At 40.1% G+C, this 19,497-nt stretch overlaps 1 protein-coding gene across 8 annotated transcripts in view; it reads left to right on the forward strand.

The window, feature by feature from the left end:
* Positions 1–8,948: 8,948 nt before the first annotated feature.
* The window catches only part of PSPC1 (paraspeckle component 1), a 79,653-nt gene continuing 69,104 nt past the window's right edge, over positions 8,949–19,497 (forward strand). For all 8 annotated transcript variants that reach the window (XR_015138219.1, XR_015138221.1, XR_015138220.1 and 5 more), the window contains exons 1-2: positions 8,949–9,444; positions 13,089–13,390. Coding sequence is in view for 5 of the 8 variants with exons in the window: in XM_086329907.1 (XP_086186033.1) it covers positions 9,082–9,444; positions 13,089–13,390 (665 nt within the window). In the remaining 3 variants the exon portion in view is untranslated. The remainder of the gene's footprint in view (positions 9,445–13,088; positions 13,391–19,497) is intronic.

Here is a 19,497-nt window from a genome sequence, read left to right on the forward strand (position 1 = left end):
GTGTAATCTGACCAAACTGATGAAATCAACCAGTGGCCATGTTCAGCACACTGCAGGCACACCTGTGAGGCATGTATAATGAGTTAGGTGTGAAAAATTCAAAAGATGTAGGTGCTGAGTTTATCCTTGTTCACTGTAAATTTCAACTTTTTAGTGTGTATGAATTTTTCATAGTGAGATGTTGAAGAAACTGTAAATTCTGAAGATGATAAGAGTATATCTCTCTAGCCTGGTGAATCATTTAGTTTCTTTTTCCTTATCTAGCTCTTATTTTTTACATTGTAAAATTAGTATGTGCTCACCTTAAGGAAGGAAGGAAGGAAACAAATGCAAGTCTTAGAAAAAAAATTATCCTCTACTGCAAATTTAATATCAAAGATTAGGAAAGACAGTTCAGAATAACAGTCCTCAAAAAATGGTAATTTATTGGTTTTGTTAATATCACAGAGGACAACTGACTTTTTTTTATCAACCTCAGATTTTCAAAATTGCTATCTTTAAGACTCTTATTTGAGCCATTTTCTTCCTGTGATTCCCCCCGTCCCTCCTTTACTTACTACTGTAGTCAAGTAAGAGTTGCTAATAGCCCCTTCATAGGTACAAGTCACAATTTACTGCATAGGATATAGAAGTGAATGAGTAAAGAGCTTAGCTAAGTTTTGGAGTAAAGAGCTCAGCTAAAGTTCAGTGGAAGGAATGATGCTGTATCATTATAGGTTGCATCACTTCTGCTTCAAAGCTTGGAAGCTCCCCGTTGCTTTCAGTTTGAAACTCCAGTTGCTTGGCATAAGGTTGTTAGCTATAGTTATTAGTGGCTGACAGTAGGGAAAGAGGTTGTGGATAACGACAAAGTACAAAATTTGAGAAGTGGAGCAGTCCTCTATAACACTGAACTATAAAGGGTGACCATATTAGGATGAAATTGAGATCTGAGAATTTAACTAGAGCTGAAAGAAAAATGAGCAAGTACCTATGTCTTGGTTTTTCAGAAAATAAGATAGTTTGGGAAGATAGTGGTGTAATGTTCCAGAGTAGAGAAGGTTTTGAAAAAACTCTTTTGTTTTTGGCTGCTGCAGGTGGGATGTTTGTTCCTCAACCAGGGATCGAACCCATGCCCCCTGCAGTGGAAGTACTGAGTCTTAACCACTGGGCCACCAGGGAAGTCTTAGGAGCTGAGATTGTATTGCTAGATGGTTATGAGTCTCTGCTGTGGAAGTCACGTTTGAAGTGAAGAGCAATTAATTCATTTCATACCTACGTATAAAGCAAGGGAAACCTGAAACTTGGGAAATGGCACTAACACCTCAGTCAGGCACGTGTTAAAAAGACTTTCATAAGTCATATGCTTATAAATTAATAGAACTGTAAACCACTAGTTTGCCAAACCGAATTCTGGTCTGCCCACCTGAGGCACTGACCAGAGTCAATGCACTGACCCAGCTTGTGGGGAGGGAAGGTAATGTTTATTTGCAAGGTGCCAGCAAGTAAACCTGGCAGCCAGGGCTCAAAGGGCCCAAATTCCCTGGTGGCTTCAAGGCAAGTGTTTTTAGAGACTAAAATTAAGGGTAAGGATCTTAAATGTGTGGACATGGTTCTGATTGGTTGGTCTTAACAGGTTTCCGTCATTCTGGCTCCAGTGTGTCCGGGGGCGCTGGCTTTGTTAAGCAGTTTCCATGAGTTTGGGCAAGCTCTGGGAGTTGGTGATGGACAGAGAGCCCTGGTATACTGCAGTCCATGGGGTTGCAAAGAGTTGGACATGATTGAGTGACTGAATTGAACTGATTCCATGTGGTGGGGCCCTGGTTTCTGTAAAATGACTCAAGTGTGTGCTCAGTTTTTTACCTACATTCCTTGAGGAGGAACTTGGGGAAGGTCTCAGAGACCAAGCTGCTTCTACAGACAAAAGGTTGTGGAACAGGGAGAGGCTTATACCTAGGCAGACCCCACAGGGTTCTACTCAGTTTCATTATTGAAACTGATTAGGGGATCAAAAAAGGGAGAAATAACTAACATGAAAGATCACTGGAGATCCTATGGACACTAAAAGCATGAGGTATTATGATCAACTTAGGTCAAGAATTTGATAAGTTTGATGTGATAGACAAATCACTTGAGAAAGACTTACCAAATCTGTCCCAAGAAGAAATAGAAAATCTGAATAGCCTGTCCCTATTGAAGAAATTGACTCTGAAATTACAAGCCTTCCCACAAAGAAACCCATAGGCTCAGATTCCTTCTCTTCCTTAGGGACGATATCTTGAACATACACTGCTAGAGAATGGAAAGAAAAGGGCTCGTCCTAGCTTGTTCTACAAGGTCAGAAATACCCTAGACAAATACCAAGTAACAAATATAACAAATATCAAGTAAACAACAACACCTAATAAGAATAATACAAGAAAGAAATATTATATGCCATCCTCTCTTACCCATTTATTTATTTTGGCAATGCCACACAGCCCCAAGCAGGGATTGAACCCTGACCCATTGACAGTCTCAAGTCCTAACCACTGGACCACCAGGGAATTCCCTAAACTCTTAAAAAGTTAACAGTCACATCAGATTGGGGCCCCCCAATGACGTCACAGTTAGAACTGGACATGGAACAACAGACTGGTTCCAAATAGGAAAAGGAGTACGTCAAGGCTGTATATTGTCACCCTGTTTATTTAACTTATATGCAGAGTACATCATGAGAAATGCTGGACTGGAAGAAGCACAAGCTGGAATCAAGATTGCTGGGAGAAATATCAATAACCTCAGATATGCAGATGACACCACCCTTATGGCAGAAAGTGAAGAAGAACTCAAAAGCCTCTTGATGAAAGTGAAGGTGGAGAGTGAAAAAGTTGGCTTAAAGCTCAACATTCAGAAAACGAAGATCATGGCATCCGGTCCCACCATTTCATGGGAAATAGATGGGGAAACGGTGGAAACAGTGTCAGACTTTATTTTTCTGGGCTCCAAAATCACTGCAGATGGTGACTGCAGCCATGAAATCAAAAGACGCTTACTCCTTGGAAGGAAAGTTATGACCAACCTAGATAGCATATTCAAAAGCAGAGACATTACTTTGCCAACAAAGGTTCGTCTAGTCAAGGCTATGGTTTTTCCTGTGGTCATGTATGGATGTGAGAATTGGACTGTGAAGAAGGCTGAGTGCCGAAGAATTGATGCTTTTGAACTGTGGTGTTGGAGAAGACTCTTGAGAGTCCCTTGGACTGCAAGGAGATCCAACCAGTCCATTCTGAAGGAGATCAGCCCTGGGATTTCTTTGGAAGGAATGATGCTAAAGCTGAAACTCCAGTACTTTGGCCACCTCACGCGAAGAGTTGACTCATTGGAAAAGACTCTGATGCTGGGAGGGATTGGGGGCAGGAGGAGAAGGGGACGACAGAGGATGAGATGGCTGGATGGCATTGCTGACTCGATGGAGGTGAGTCTGAGTGAACTCGGGAGTTGGTGATGGACAGGGAGGCCTGGTGTGCTGCGATTCATGGGGTCGGAAAGAGTCGGAAACGACTGAGCGACTGATCTGATCTGAATGACGTCATTTAAACTTAATCACCTCTTTAAAATGTCATCTTCAAATCCTCAGTTGCATTCTGAGGTCCTGGGGGGACAGGAGTTGAACATAGGGGTTTCGAGAGGACACACCAGCTTCAGGGCTTGGTACAAGGACACTGCCTATCAGGCCTGACCATCTGTACTCTCAGCTTCATCCATGATCCTTCCTTTCATCCCTCAGAGACTTGCCTTTCTAATCCTCCTGTTTCCCTGAGAAGCAGACCCTGTCCTGACTCCAGGTTCTGTGTGCATCATCTCTAACTGGTTTGACCTTCCTCTTCATCTCCTGGCTTATTTTTGTTTGCATGTTTGATTATCTGAGTGTAAAACCCTGCTCCGTGTACATAATTGAAAAGTTTCAGACAATGCTTTAGATACTCTTATTTGGAATCCACAAGCTCCTGTCGAGAAAGGCTTTGGGGAAGCCCATAGCTCTCAGCCCTGGTTACGTTGGGAATGTAAGTGTGGGAATGGCTACCCACTTATGTATGCTTATATATAAATGAAATGAATGACTGCAGAGATAGAAGGGGTGGGAGGGAGGAATCAGGATTATTTTACTGTTATAAATTACACTACTAGTGAAGTAATCAGTATAATTTGAAAGTGGTCTTAGGATTAGTTGTAAATAAATGTATATGGCAAAATCTAGGGCAACCACTTAAAGCAGAACAATGAATACAACTGATATGCTATGAATGAGAGAAAATGAAACTATAATATGCTTAATTAAAATCACAAAAGGCAGAAAGAGTGGTATACAAAAATAGTAACTTGATAAACCATAATGGAAAAGAATATGGAAAAGAATATATGTGTATAAATGAGTCACATTGCTGTACAGTAGTAATGAATATAACATTGTACATTAACTGTATTTCAATTAAAAACCATTAAAAAATAGGAACAAAGAATAAGAGCAACAAGTGGAAAATGATAAAAATATTATAGGGGCCTCCCTAGTGGTCCAGTGGTTAGGAATCTGCCTTGCAACGCAGGGGCGAGGGTTCAATCCCTGGTTGGGGAGCTAAAATCTTTACCACATGTTATAGGGCAAGTAAGACCACTCGCCACCAGGAAAGATCCTTAGTGCCTCAGCTAAAACCTGATGCAGTTAAATAAATAAATTTTCCAAAACAATGGTTGATAGTAATCAAGCTATATCAGTAATCACTTTGAATGTCATTGATCTAAATGCACTAATTAGAAAAAGATTGTCAGGGTGGGTCAAAAAGCAAGACCCAATTCTGTGTCGTGTATAAGAAATCCACTTTAAATTAAAGGCATATATAAATTGAAAGTATTTAAATGGGGGAATTCCCTGGTTAGGGACTTTGTGCTTCCATTTCTGGGAGGCCTGGGTTCCATCCCTGGTCAGGGAACTAAGATCTCACAAGCCACATAGTATGGCCAAAAAAAAAAAAGAGTAAGTAGATGATTGAAGGATACAAGGTTAATACACAAAAGTCAGTAATTTGTTGTTGTTGCTGTTGTTCAGTCACTAAATTGTATGAGATTCTGGGACCTCATGGACTTTAATGTTTTTACACACCAGCAATGAACATGTGAAACTTAAAATTACAAACACAATACCACTGCCATTACCACCCAAAACAAATGAATACTTAGATAAAAATTAACAAATTACCTATAAGATGTATATGAGGAAAACTACCAATCTCTGATAAATGAAATCAAAGAAGTAAATAAGAGGAGAGACATACCATGTTGATGAATAGGAAGACTCAATATTGAGATGTTCTGGAAGGGCAAAACTATGGAGACAGTAGAGAGATCAGGGGTTACAGGGGTTGGATGGGGAGAGGGATGAATAAGTGGAGAACAGAAGAGATTTAGAGTAGTGAAAATACTATGTGTGATGCTACAATGCTGGATACATGTCATTATAATTTGTTTGACTCAGAATGTACAACATGAAAAGTGGCCCTAATGTCATCTTATGACTCTGGTTGTTGATGACGTGTCAGTGTAAGCTCGTGGACTGTAACAAATGTCCCATCTGGTGGGGGATGCTGATAGTAGAGGAGACTGTGCAGGTGTAGGGGCAAGAAGTGTATAGGAAAGCATATTCCTTCCTCTTAAATTTTGCAGCCAATTGAAAACTGCTCCAAAAAAGAGTCTTAAAAAAAGATGAGGACTTCCCTGATAGTCTAGTGGTTAAGAATGCCTGCCAATGCAGGGGATTAGGGTTCTATTCCTGGTCCAGGAAGATTCCACATGCTGTGGAGTAACTAAGCCCGAGCACCACAACTAGAGAAAGCTCCCACACAGCAACAAAGACTCGGCATAACCAAAAAAAAAAAAAAAAAATTTAAGGTGATAATAATAAAACATATCTTAAAAGATTGTTGTGATGATTAATGAGCTAATAAGTAAAAGCAATTAGAGTAATGCCCAGTACAATAGCACCCCTGTAAGTAGAAGCCAGCCATGCAGCTACACATTTCCTTACCATAAATAATCATTCGGTCCAAAATATCAATAGTGTTGAAGTTAAGAAAACCTGTTCCAATGCTTCTGAGGCACCTCAGTGTGGATGGTCTGACCTAGGGAATGAGTGTGGCAGAAGAGGAGAGGAGAACTCAGACCTGTGGTTCTCCAACATTCTCAAGTGCAGATTCCCAGGAAAGACAGAGAGTGAAGAGTGGCCAGTGGCTGTGAGAATATCAGGGAATATCATAGTGCAGAAGATAAAACACTGTTTTAAGAAAGTAGGAGGGAAGTGATCATTAATAATAGAGTTGTATTTATGATGCCAGACTATTTCCCTAAGACTATATACTTTTAACTGTACTACATCTTAGTTGCAGCATGTGGGATCTAGTTCCCTGACCAGGAATCAAACCCCAAGCCCTCCTCACTGGGAGTGTGTTTTAGCCACTGGACCACAAGGGAAGTCGCAGACTGTACTTGAATTAATTTGTTTAACATGCACAAAAACTCTGCAAAGAAGGTATTTTTTCCATATGACACATGATGAAACTCAGGCCCAGATCTACAATGTCAAATGCTACTGCAAGATCTGTGACAGGACAGCTGTCTCTGATCAAAGTGAGAGATATTGCCCATGGTGACAAGAGAGGTTTCAGTGGGATGGAATGTGGGATAGACATCTGCTCGTGTGGCTGAAGGAGAAATCAGGTGATGAGTGAATCAAGACAAAGCAAACAACTCTTGTTTCCTTTCTTTCTTGACTATAGTTCAGTCACTCAGTCATGTCCGACTCTTTGCGACCCCATGAACCATAGCATGCCAGGCCTCCCTGTCCATCCTCCTCCCTGGAGTTCACCCAAACCCATGTCCATTGAGTCAGTGATGCCATCCCACCATCTCATCCTCTGTCATCCCCTTCTCCTCCTGCCCTCAATCTTTCCCATCATCAGGGTCTTTTCAAATGAGTCAGCTCTTTGCATCAGGTGGCCAAAGTATTGGAGTTTCAGCTTCAGCATCAGTCCTTCCAATGAATATTCAGGACTGATTTCCTTTAGGATGGACTGGTTGGATCTCCTTGCAGTCCAAGGGACTCTCAAGAGTCTTCAACAAGAAATGGTAACTAAAGGACAACCTGTGGTCGTGGAAGAGTTTTTTCCCTTTTTTTTTTTTTTCAAGATGCTAGTTTCATCAACAGTTTCTTCTGCTGGTGGGAATAGTTCAGTAGAACTGAATAGTTCAATAGAAATGATCTATTAACTATTAGATCAAGTAACAATTCACTTTGGAAGGGGATTAGGTAACTGTAGAAGCAAAGCACTTAAAAGATGCCATCCAGTGGTTTGACCTTAGAGGGGAGTTTTGACCATTCATTTTATTAATAACAGGACATAAGGCAGCACATATGGCTGGCTACATATGGAATTAAGTGGGTTGATTCGGTGCTGATAGAATGAGGCAATTTTCTTCTGATTGTCTTTTTCTTCAGTGAAATTAACAAATTTGACAATATCAGCTATGAGTGACGTGGGGAGGATCTTATTTCCGATTAGGGATTGAACCTGGGGCCATGAGGACTGGACTGTCAGGCAGTCGCTAAGATTTACTTCCGTCTTTCCAAAAAGTTCTCTGTATCTCTGTTTAGTCAACCTTACTTTCTCTTCCAGCTTCTAGCAACCACTGTAGCTAGTTTTCCAGAATGTCATATATTCAGTGTGTAGCCTTTGAGTCACATTATTGCGTTTATATGTAGTTTTTTCCTTTTTATTGCTGAATATGTTCTATTATATGAATGTACCAGTTAGTCCATTCACCAGTTGGACATTTGGATTCTTTCCAGTTTTCGTTGATTACAAATAAAATCCCTATAAACATTTTCATACCGGTCTTTGTGTGAATACAGGTTTTCATTTCAGCTGGGTAAATAGCAGAGGGATTGCCGTTCTCCAATTTTTTAATTTAAACGTCTCATGCAAAATCTTGGCCGACAGATTTACTAAGTATTATTGCCGTTCTGGGCTTTCCAGGTGTCTCAGTGGGTAAAGAACCTACCTGCAATGAGGGAGACCCTGGAGATCTTCCCCGGTCGGGAAGGTTCCCGGAGGAGGGCATGGCAACCCACTCTGGTATTCCTGCCTCCCACGGACACAGGGGTCCGGGGGCTACAGTCCATGGGGTCGTAAAGAGTCGGACACGACTGAGCGACTAAGCACAGCACAGCAACACTGCCCATTCTAAAGTAAGCATTTAAATTCACGAGAAACTGCTGAAGGGTTTGTAAAGTGACCGTGAATGCGTTTCTTTTTAATACTTGATGAAGACCTACCATGTGCCTGCCGGGAGCGGTACCGCGCAGAATTGAGTAGTTCGGCCGACATAGTATATGGCTTGAAAATCTTAAAATATCTTCCATCTGGCCCTTTACAGAAAACGTTTGATGACCCTGTCCTAGAGTGGTCCATAGTTCAGGGAGTCCTTCTTTGACGTGAATAATCAACATCACAACTATTATATAGAACCGGATTTTTCATTACGAAATATAATAACCTTGCTCTTGAAAAGGGCGGAAATGTGTTTTCACTTGTTTCAATTACTGGGAAATACATTGTTATTCATGCTATGTATAAAATCTGCAAGTCTTCACTTTCCCGCTGTCATTGAAAATAGAGCTGGATGTCAAGGAGAATGTGCATGTTTCCCTGAATCATCGCGTTTTCACACACTGCTGCAACACCCACCGCCACTGTTATCTCGAACCTGCATCTTTCCGAGCCCTGGGAAGGCTGGGAACAGGAACGCGCGCACACTGGTGCGCATGCGCACGCCGCCAGGGCGCCGTTGGCGCAGGAGTGCGCAGGCGCATCGGCCTCAGCGCGCCCTTGGAGGGGCGGGGCTTGCGTGGCGTCTCTCCCTCCGACCGCGGCTATAGCGGCGCCATTTTGGGCGTGAGTGCGGGCGGCTGGTCGGAGGTGTCTCGGAGCTAGTTCTTCCCGATCTCTGTTCCGTGGGTCGACACCGACGTGCATTTCGAGCTCTAGGCCGGCTCTGGGGGCACGCGCTGAGATGATGCTGAGAGGAAACCTGAAGCAAGTGCGCATTGAGAAGAACCCGGCGCGCCTCCGCGCTCTGGAGTCGGCGGCCGGAGAGGGGGACCCGGCGGCCCTGGCCCTCGCGCTGCCAGGGGAGCCGCCGGTGCCCGCCGCGCCCGCCGGAGAGGACCGGCCGGCTGACGAGGGCGGTTTCACCATTGACATTAAGAGCTTCCTCAAGCCGGGCGAGAAGACGTACACGCAGCGCTGCCGCCTCTTCGTGGGGAACCTGCCCACGGACATCACCGAGGACGACTTCAAGCGGTTGTTCGAACGCTATGGCGAGCCCAGCGAGGTCTTCATCAACCGCGACCGCGGCTTCGGCTTCATCCGCCTGGTGAGGGGCGGGCTGGGGCGCTGCGAGGTCCCTCATTTTCCCTCCGCTCATCTCGCCTTTCTCCTGTCCCCGGCTCACCCCGACCCCCCGTCACCTCCACCCCCCCGCCCGCCCCAGAGCCGGGCTGCTGTCGCATGGCTCGCGTGAGGGAACTTCCCACGAGGACTTACCGCTTTTCTGTGTCTCCCTTACACTCTGTGGTAGTAGAATAGCACACATTTTTTTCCCGTTTCATCTAAACCTTGATAGGAATTAATGGCTGGCCTGTAATAACCACTTAGTAAAAGTTATTATCCTGAGTTATGAAGTAAATCTTTGGTTCATTTCAAGTACTTTAATAGGTTTTCTCTCCGTGAGTGGACAAAGCAAAAATCTTAATATGGAGAAAAGTGATCTTAATTAAGTGACACTAGTATAACCATGTGAGTGTTCAACACTTGAAATGTGGTTATTGCGGCCGAGGAGTTGAATTTTAAATTTTATTTGTTCTCAGTTTAAATAGCCACATGTGGTTTGTGGCTGCTATTATTGTATAACATAGGTCCTCACTTTTCTTTAAAAAAGCTTTCTATAGGATTGTGAAATGGGGAGGTGAGAAGGGCTGCTATTGTCTGCTCTTTTGAGATATGCTTCTTCAGAGCCATCACCCTAAATATTTGTGTAAGAATGTTAAAAATTTTTCAGTTGGAAATTACAATTTAGTTTGAGATTTGACTTCATGGATAACTTTACTGTTTAATCTGAACTCTGTGTTTAACAGGTGAATTTATTTTATTTTATTTTTTTTTAACAGGTGAATTTAAAAACTTAAAATATTTCTGAGCTATTAGACTTTTTTTTTTCTGTTTAGGAAGATCATAGTGCATACTTGATCTGAATATAAGTACCTGATCTGAATATTGGTAATGGTGTGGGGTTTCCCAGGTAGCTTAGTGGTAACGAATTCTCCTGCAGCGCAGGAGAGGCGGGTTCCATCCCTGGGTTGGGGAGATCTCCTTGAGAAGGGAATGGCATCTCACTTCAATATTCTTTTCTGAAAAATCCCATTGATAGAGGAGTCTAGTGGGCTACAGATCTTGGTGTCGCACAAGAGTCAGACACAGCTTAGCAACTAAACAACACACTACAGCCATTGTGCTGTGTAAGTGGCAAGTGGAGCCAGTGGAGGTGGTTAGACCCAAGTTCAAGCAGTCTCTCTTGGGGTAGTAACTTCAGTTTTTTGTTTTCTGTATTCCTTTAGTTAAGAACCTGTAATTTGAACGTTTTATGAAGAGTGTGATTCAGAGATAGAGCTGGAAGGCTGTATTGATGGATTGTGGATTTTGATAGGTTCAAATCAGATTTGTGTGTGTTTTTGGACAAGTTACTTGAACCTTTATAATTCTGTTTCCCTATGTGAAATGAGGATAGTAGCAAAACCCACTTCATGAGATTGTTGGTGAGGCTGATGAAGGATAAGGCAAAGACCTGTGTATGTGTATTAATAGATGGGGGAGGAATAAATGACTGGCATGTAATAACCATTTAGTAAAAGTTATTGTCACTTCTGAGCTATGAAGTAAGGAAATCCTTGGTTTGTTTCAAGTACATAATTTTAATTGTCTTGATAGTTACTTCAGTACACATACAGAGCAGTAGTTCTCAAATGGAGTGGTTTTACTTCCCAGAGGACATGTGGCAATGTCTGGAGACATTTTTGGTTGTTAAACAGTGGTAGTGGAGGGGTGGTTCTACTGGCATAAACATCCTACAGGGCACGGGACAGCCCCCACAGTAAGAATTACCTTGTTCATAATATGCTGAGGTTGGGAAACTCTGATGTACAACCATTTAAGACCAAAAGTATAAACTTTGAAGATGCACTATGGCATGAAATTCTTGATAGCATAAACATTTTATTATTTGTCCTAGAAAGTATTAAAAATTGTATTTGTTGCCAACAATAAAAAAGTACTTGATTTAACATAAAAATGAAGATTTGTTTATCTTGAAAAATGACATGTCACACTTTGTCATTATATCTGACTGAATCTGAACAGAAGATGCTCTCTAGAAACACTTTATGGAGTCCTCACCAGGCTCTCTCTCCTCCGCTGCCCACAAACATACTATTATGACTAATTTCAGAGTTTGGAAATGAACACTGATATACTTCAATATTCATACATTCAGTACCTAGAGTCTACAATTAAATTTTGCTGTAATTTTTTCACGTATCTGTTCATCTCTATCTCAGTCCATCCATCAGTCCATGACTCTCAGCATGCTTATCATTAACTAGAGTCCAATTTTGTTTTTTGAGGTATTTGAAACCTACATATAATGAGATGCATAGATACTTAGTGTATAATCTTGTGATTTTAGATCAAGATACTATCATCACCCCATGAAATTTGCTCATGTTTCTTCTCATTCCTAGTTATACGTGTGACAGCATTCTAATCCAAGTCTCCATTCCTAAAAGTTACCTCTCAACAGTTGTTGAATTACTGACATCTTAGCTGCAAAGGACATAACCGTTATTAGGTATTTGTGAAATGTTTGCTGGTACTATTGCTACTACAGTTGAAGAGTAATAAAATGGCCATTTTGAATAGCTAAAGAGGTTAGGTTCGTTTTTGTAAAATTAATTCTGTAGGTAGATTTTCGCATAAGTGAAGTAGTTTAAAGCTGTTGTGAACATTTCAGAGATTGAATAAAAAGCTGTTGTGATCTTAAGACTTTTTCATAAGAAAATGCAATTTGTACTCTTCTCACAAAATGCATATTAAGCCTCTTTGAGTTTTTTGCTGGAAGTTCTCACAACTGAAAAAGAACATACCTGTAGTAAGTTTACCAGTTTGCTGTATTAGATGCCTGTATTTTGTAGAAACTTTTGAGTTCTTCAAGAAGGAAATTCTCTTATCTTGTAGTTCAGCAATGAACATATTCTCTAGTTTATAATAATAAGGATATGTGTACATGCTTTTCTGTTTAATGGAGAGACTTCTTATAGCCCATGAATGGGTATTTGCTTTTCTTAGTGTAGTGGGAGAAATGTGTAGCCCATGAAAATGTTTTAGAAGAAGTAATTAATAACACCTGATGACAGCTTTTTTTTTTACAGATAATGTAAAAGAAATGGAAATGAAAAGGGGTTTGTCTGTCATTGGAGAGGTGGTACACATTATTAAGATATAAATAACAAACATGAAGTGTATAGAGAAACTATTTTCAATAATAGTTTCTAGTAACTGATACTTGGTCTTAAAAAGTATTTCTGTATTTCCTTTAATACATTTAGGAGACTTATAAAAGATACTGCTTGCATATTTAATAGCTGGTAATCTACACTCCATGGGGTCATAAAAGAGTTGGATTTGACTTAGCGACTAAACAATAGCAATCTGTTTATGAACAGATCATCTTTAAGTGATGATTTTTAACAACGTTGGGGTTGGAACTTTCTATTAAAATGTTTAAAATTACTTATCTTAAAAAAATTAATAAAATACGTGTGATACCATAACTGAAAGACACAGAAACAAAGTGGCCCTATCAGCCATTTTGTAAAACTACCCAGCCCTCTTTAGAAAGAAGCCACTATTTAAAATTTTTTTGTTAACTGTAATTTTTTAAAAAGTGATCTTTTTCTTCCTAAAAAGGAGTCCAGAACACTGGCTGAAATTGCAAAAGCAGAGCTGGATGGCACCATATTGAAGAGCAGACCTCTCCGAATTCGTTTTGCTACACATGGAGCAGCCCTAACTGTTAAGAACCTTTCTCCGGTGGTTTCCAATGAGCTACTAGAGCAAGCATTTTCCCAGTTTGGTCCAGTAGAGAAAGCTGTTGTTGTTGTGGATGATCGTGGTAGAGCCACCGGAAAAGGTTTTGTGGAATTTGCAGCAAAACCTCCTGCACGAAAGGCTCTGGAAAGATGTGGTGATGGGGCGTTCTTGCTAACAACGTAAGTTTAAAAGTCTTTGTTTTATAGAGTTACACATAGGGTTCTTTCTGTTCTGCCTCTTTTCTTTGTAGTTCCTTCCCTGTATGTTGTCTTGGCATGTGGTAAGTAGGTGTTGAGTAAGTACTCAGTGAATACAAATAAGGGTATATTTGTGTACCTCCAGGAGTCGAGAATCAATACTTTACTCAAACTTCAGTGTATTAATCCATAAGGAATCTCAGGAATGTTTTGTGTTACCATTTTTATTCACCCTACTGAATGTGTATTAGGTGCAAAGCCAAACGTTACATTTAATGAATGAGGTTTTAATCAGTTTTGAAATGTAATTTACATATGTTAAAATGCATCCAGTTTTGCATGTGAAGTTTAAAAAATGTATGTAGTCATTTACCCTCCACCACAATCAAGATAACATTTTCAGCATCCAACAAAAATTCTTTTTTGTCCTTTTGCAGTTACTCCTCTTATCCCTGCCTAGACTGCTCTTGATCTTTCTGTTACTATAGTTTTGTTTTTTCTTATATTTCATATAAATGAAGTTATATATTAATAGTATGTATTCTTTTGTGTGTGATTTCTTTTGCTTAGTATAATGTTTATGAGATTTCATCCATACCACTATATTAGTATTTTGTTCCTTTTTATGGCCAAATTACAACTGTGGTGACCTTTGGGTGGATGTTCACCCAAAGTTGCTTCCAACTACTGGCCTTTGTGAATAAAGCTATTACGAACATTTGTGTATAAAACTTCTTCGAAACAGTATACTTTCATGTGACTTTGGTAATACTGAGGAAGTAAATGTATGTTCCGGAGAAGGCAATGGCAACCCACTCCAGTACTGTTGCCTGGAAAATCCCATGGATGGAGGAGCCTGGTATGCTGCAGTCCATGAGGTCGATAAGAGTCGGATACGACTGAGCGACTTCACTTTTACTTTTCACTTTCATGCATTGGAGAAGGAAATGGCAACCCACTCCAGTGTTTTTGCCTGGAGAATCCCAGGGATGGGGGAGCCTAGCCTGGTGGGCTGCCGTCTACGGGGTCGCACAGAGTCGGACACGACTGAATCGACTTAGCAGCAGCAGCAGCAAATGTATGTTCAACTTTATAAGGAACTCCCAAACTGTTTTCCAGATACATGTATCATTTTACATTCCTGCTAGCAGTGAATAAGAGAGTTCTAATGATCATGTCCCCTCCGCAACACTTGAAATTTTTAGATATTCTAGTGAGTGTAGTGATGTCTCTTTGTGGTTTAAATATTGTTTTCTTAACGACTGACGATAAGTATCTTTTCATGTGCTTTTTGGATATGTGTCTTTTTGTGAAATGTCTGTTGATATTTTTGCCTTTTAAAAAAAAATTTATTTGGCTTCACCATGGCTTAGTTGTGGCATGTGGGATCTAGTTCCCTGCTACTGCTACTGCTAAGTCAGGTAAGTCGTGTTCCCTGACCAGGGGTCAAATCCCGGCCCCCATGCATTGGGAGTACAGAGTCATATCCACTGGACCACAGAGAAGTTCCTTGCCTGTTTTTTAATTGGCTGGTTTGTCTTAATGTTTTTTTAACACATCTGGGTCCAGGCCTGTATTAACACTATTTCATCCCAGTCTGTGGCTTGCTTTTTAATTTTTTAAAAAAGATAATTTATTTAATTGATTTATTTGGCTGCACCTGGTCTTGGTTGCAGCAAGCAGGATCTTCCATCTTAATTGGGGCATGTGGAATCTTTAGTTGCCACATGGCAAGATTTTTAGTTGCGGCATGTTGGATTGTCCAGAGATTGAACCCAGGTCCCCTGCATTGGGACCGCAGAGTCTTAGCCACTGGACCACCAGGAAGTCCTTTTAATTTTTTTTAATCGTGTTTTTCAAAGAGCAGAAGTTGTTCTATTTTGTGAAGTCCAGTTTATCAATTTATTTTCTTACTTGGTTTGTTCCTTGGAATTTTTGTGTATGAAATCTTTGCCTTTCCTAAAGTAGCAAAGCTTTCTCGTATTTTCTTGAGAAATTTTGTAGCTTTTTGTTTAAACCTGTGATACGTTTTGAGTATGATGTGAGGTAGCAGTTCATTGCTTTAATGTTCTGCCACCATTAATTGAGAAGGTTATGATTTTCCCTTTGTTACCTTTTACCTTTATCAAATAACTGGAAACAAATTTGCTCTCTTTCCTGTTTTCTTGATCGGTATGTCTATTATGCTGTTACTGTACTTCTTAATTACCTTATACTAGACTTTGAAGTCAGATAGTAGCATCCAACTTTATTCTTTTTTTTTTTAATTGTTCTGGTTATTATCATTTCTTTGTATATCCTTACTGATTTTAAAATCAGCTTGTCAATTAAAAAAGTTCTGCTGGGCTTTTGGTTGAAATTGCTTTGAATCTACAGATCATTCTGGGGAACATTAACATCTTCACAGTATCAGCCCTTTTCCAATCCATGAACGTGATGTGTTTCTCCATTTACTTAAAAATATTTTAAAGTAATTATAGTGGTCATTAAACCTGTTGCCATATTAACATGGCTTTCCTTTCAGTTTGTCCACAAGAAAGTTCTCAATGTACATTCTTAGTCTTCAGACTGAATTTGTAGAAGTTCCTAAGTTGATTATTGAATGGATTTCTTTTAGCTCTGGCACTTGAGCTATTGATTGGAATCATTCAAATATTTAGGGTTTGGGGAATTGGATACAAAGACAATGTAGAAAAATTGTTTTCTACCTCCAGGGAGCTTAGTTTGGTGACTTGTGAAGCATTTTTCAGTTTGTTTTTGACAGTTAAGCATTTGTGCTGAAGCTCTTGTAGAGCAGACATTTTACAGCTCTGCCAGCTTGTTCTCTTAGAGACTTTGGTCTTGTTCCCATTCCCTTTGCTTTAGAGAGATTATCTCTTTCCCTGTCATCACAGGTCTTGCCCTCACATTTCATTCACATTTTGGTAAGATATTATCTCTTAAGGGAAGCTGACTGTTTTACGTTAAAATAGCCTAATGCTTTACTCTCCAACTTAACTTTTCTTCATAGCACTTAAGGTTGCATTCTCTACCTAGAATGTAAGCTCCCCTGGGGTAGGGACTATGTCTCGTTTAACACTGTAATCCTGACACTTGTATTCTGGTATTTTCCTGGATTCTTAGTAAGTTTGCAATAGTTATTTAAAGAGTGAAGGAAGGTAAGTCCTAAAGCAGTAGGCAAGGCATGTAGTTAGTATATATTTTCTGCTGTAAGCTTTGATTAATTGCTGCTAGTTAAAGTCATAATCGGGCACTGATAAATATTTAACTATTTCTTCTTGTTCAGTCACTAAGTCGTGTCAGACATTTGTGACTCGTGGACTGCAGCATGCCAGGCTTCCTTGTCCTTCACTAATTCCTAGAGTTTGCTCAGATTAACGTCCATTGAGTCCATGATGCCATACAACTGTCTCATCCTCTGGTGCCCTCTTCTTTTGCTTTCAGTCTTTCCTAGCATCAGGGTCTTTTCCAGTGAGTCAGCCGTTCACCTCAGGTGGCCAAAGTATTTCTTACAGGTAGCTTTTAGAATACTTTATAAATGACATGCAGATGGCATCACCTGGAACTTGAGCAGCTGCACAAGGATCTTGGAGGTCTGATGATGGCCAAGAACAAACTAAAAGGGCAGAAGTCCAGAAATGTATTCCACATAACTAGCCAAAAAAGCTTTAAGGTTAAAAATAAAGTAAAACCTGTTACCACTAATCTTTAAGAATATAAACATTGTGAATGCTGAAAAAGTTAACAGTGAATAAAGCTTTTGTAGATAAACAAGAGGATAACAAAGAGGATAAACAAAGGCCTTCTCAAAAGGCCTTTGCTTTGAGCTGCTGCAGAAACAGTTGGTTTCTCAGCAGCGTCGTGAAAATATACCAGTTAATGTTGATGAAGCTACAAGATTAGTGGTCCAGTTATAATACACTGGTGATGCATCAGATTCCCCTAAAAGACCACTCAATTAACTGTTTTATATAAAAAAAAATTTATATACAGTTTTGAGGGCTTCCATGGTGGCTCAGATGGTAAAGAATCCACCTGCAATTCAAGAGACCTGGATTCAATCCCTGGGTTGGGAAAATCCCCTGGAGAAGGAAATGGTGATCCGCTGCAGTATTCTTTTTTTTATTATTTTTATTAAAAAAAAATTTTTTTTAGATTTCATGGCTGCAGTCACTATCTGCAGTGATTTTAAGTGAAAGTGAAGTCGCTCAGTCATGTCTGACTCTTTGCAACCCTATGGACTGTAGCCCACCAGGCTCCTCTGTCCCTGGGATTTTCCAGGCAAGAAAACTGGAGTGGGTTGCCATTTCCTTCTCCTGGTTCAGTATTCTTGCCTGGAGAATTCCATGGACAGAGGAGCCTGGCTGGCTACAGTCCCTGGATCACAAAGAATCAGACATGACTGATTGACTAACACTTAACACACAGCACTTAGAGGGAATGGGCAAGGTGTTGAACATTTTATCTGTCTTATTTCTTAATCACGATCACTTGGATTTCTGGAGAACTGGTTATTATTCGTCCCATTTTTCAGATAAGAAAATTGACTCAGAGATGTTAAGTAATTTGCTTAAGATTTCACAGCTAATAAATGGTGGAGTTCAGTCTGATGCCAAATTCCTTGCTTCTTACAGTATGCCACAGGTGGAGTGGTTTATACTTTCTGTAGATTCTTCTTGCTCAGGTCTTTTGTTAAACCTTCTCATGGAGCTCCAGATGTCCTCCCTGCTGTTTGAATACTTGGTCTCAGTTGAAGTGTTGATTTATAGAGAGGATTTTCCTGACTGCCTTATCTAAAGTGGCTTCTCTCTTATTCCTTCTGACAGTGTGGTTTTTTCTTGGCCCTAAAATGATCTTTTTATTTTCTCATGTAGGGGCGGGAGCAGTTTTTAGAAGACTTGTAGGGATTGTTTTGTTTATCCTTGGATCCCTAGCTCCAACTAGTCTTGGAACCTGTTAGGTGATCAGATTTATTGACTAACTGAATCTCACATATCTTAGTTAATACAAGTGATTTATAAAGGTGATATTACAGGGATTTTGTTTCGAAATGTAGACATCTTTTATAATTAAGATTTCTCTTGAAAATATCTCTAAATTGTCATAAAATGTATACTGTACATGGCTTTAGATAAACAGCTTTGTATACAGTATGTATAATGATTAACACATAGTTGAAAAAGTATGTGTAAGTTATGTATCTATGCTGTTTTGAAATTACTAACGAGGCAGAAAAATAAAAAGGGAAAATTAAAAAATTTATGATATACATCAGTGTCTCTTTTGCTGTCTCGTACACAGGGTTATTGTTACCATCTTTCTAAATTCCATATATATGCGTTAGTATACTGTATTGGTGTTTTTCTTTCTGGCTTACTTCACTCTGTATAATAGGCTCTAGTTTCATCCACCTCATTAGAACGATTCAAATGTATTCTTTTTAATGGCTGAGTAATACTCCATTGTGTATACGTACCACAGCTTTCTTATCCATTCATCTGCTGATGGACATCTGGGTTGCTTCCATGTCCTGGCTATTATAAACAGTGCTGCGATGAACATTGGGGTACACGTGTCTCTTTCCCTTCTGGTTTCCTCAGTGTGTATGCCCAGCAGTGGGATTGCTGGATCATAGAGGGAGAGGGTGGGAAGATTTGGGAGAATGGCATTGAAACATGTATAATATCATGTATGAAATGAGTTGCCAGTCCAGGTTCGATGCACGATACTGGATGCTTGGAGCTAGTGCACTGGGATGACCCAGAGGGATGGTATGGGGAGGTAGGAGGGAGGAGGGTTCAGGATGGGGAACACATGTATACCTGTGGCGGATTCATTTTGATATTTGGCAAAACTAATACAATTTGTAAAGTTTAAAAATTAATTTAAAAAATTTATTATTATAATGGTATGCCCACATCTTTAAACTTTAGAATCATATCTAGAGCAGCAGAAGTGCTCATGCTTAGAACTCAAATTGAGGAGGCATAATGATAATGAAAAGTGCTCAGTTTTCGAATTTTTCTTTCACTTTTTTGTTGTTGTTTTAAGAATCATTGCAGGTTAACTTAAGTGAAGATGTAGTGGTC

Source organism: Bos grunniens, chromosome 12, assembly GCF_055505025.1.
Source record: "Bos grunniens cultivar Pamir isolate PY7600 chromosome 12, Bosgru_T2T1.0, whole genome shotgun sequence".
In the NCBI taxonomy this organism is placed as follows: Eukaryota; Metazoa; Chordata; class Mammalia; order Artiodactyla; family Bovidae; genus Bos; species Bos grunniens.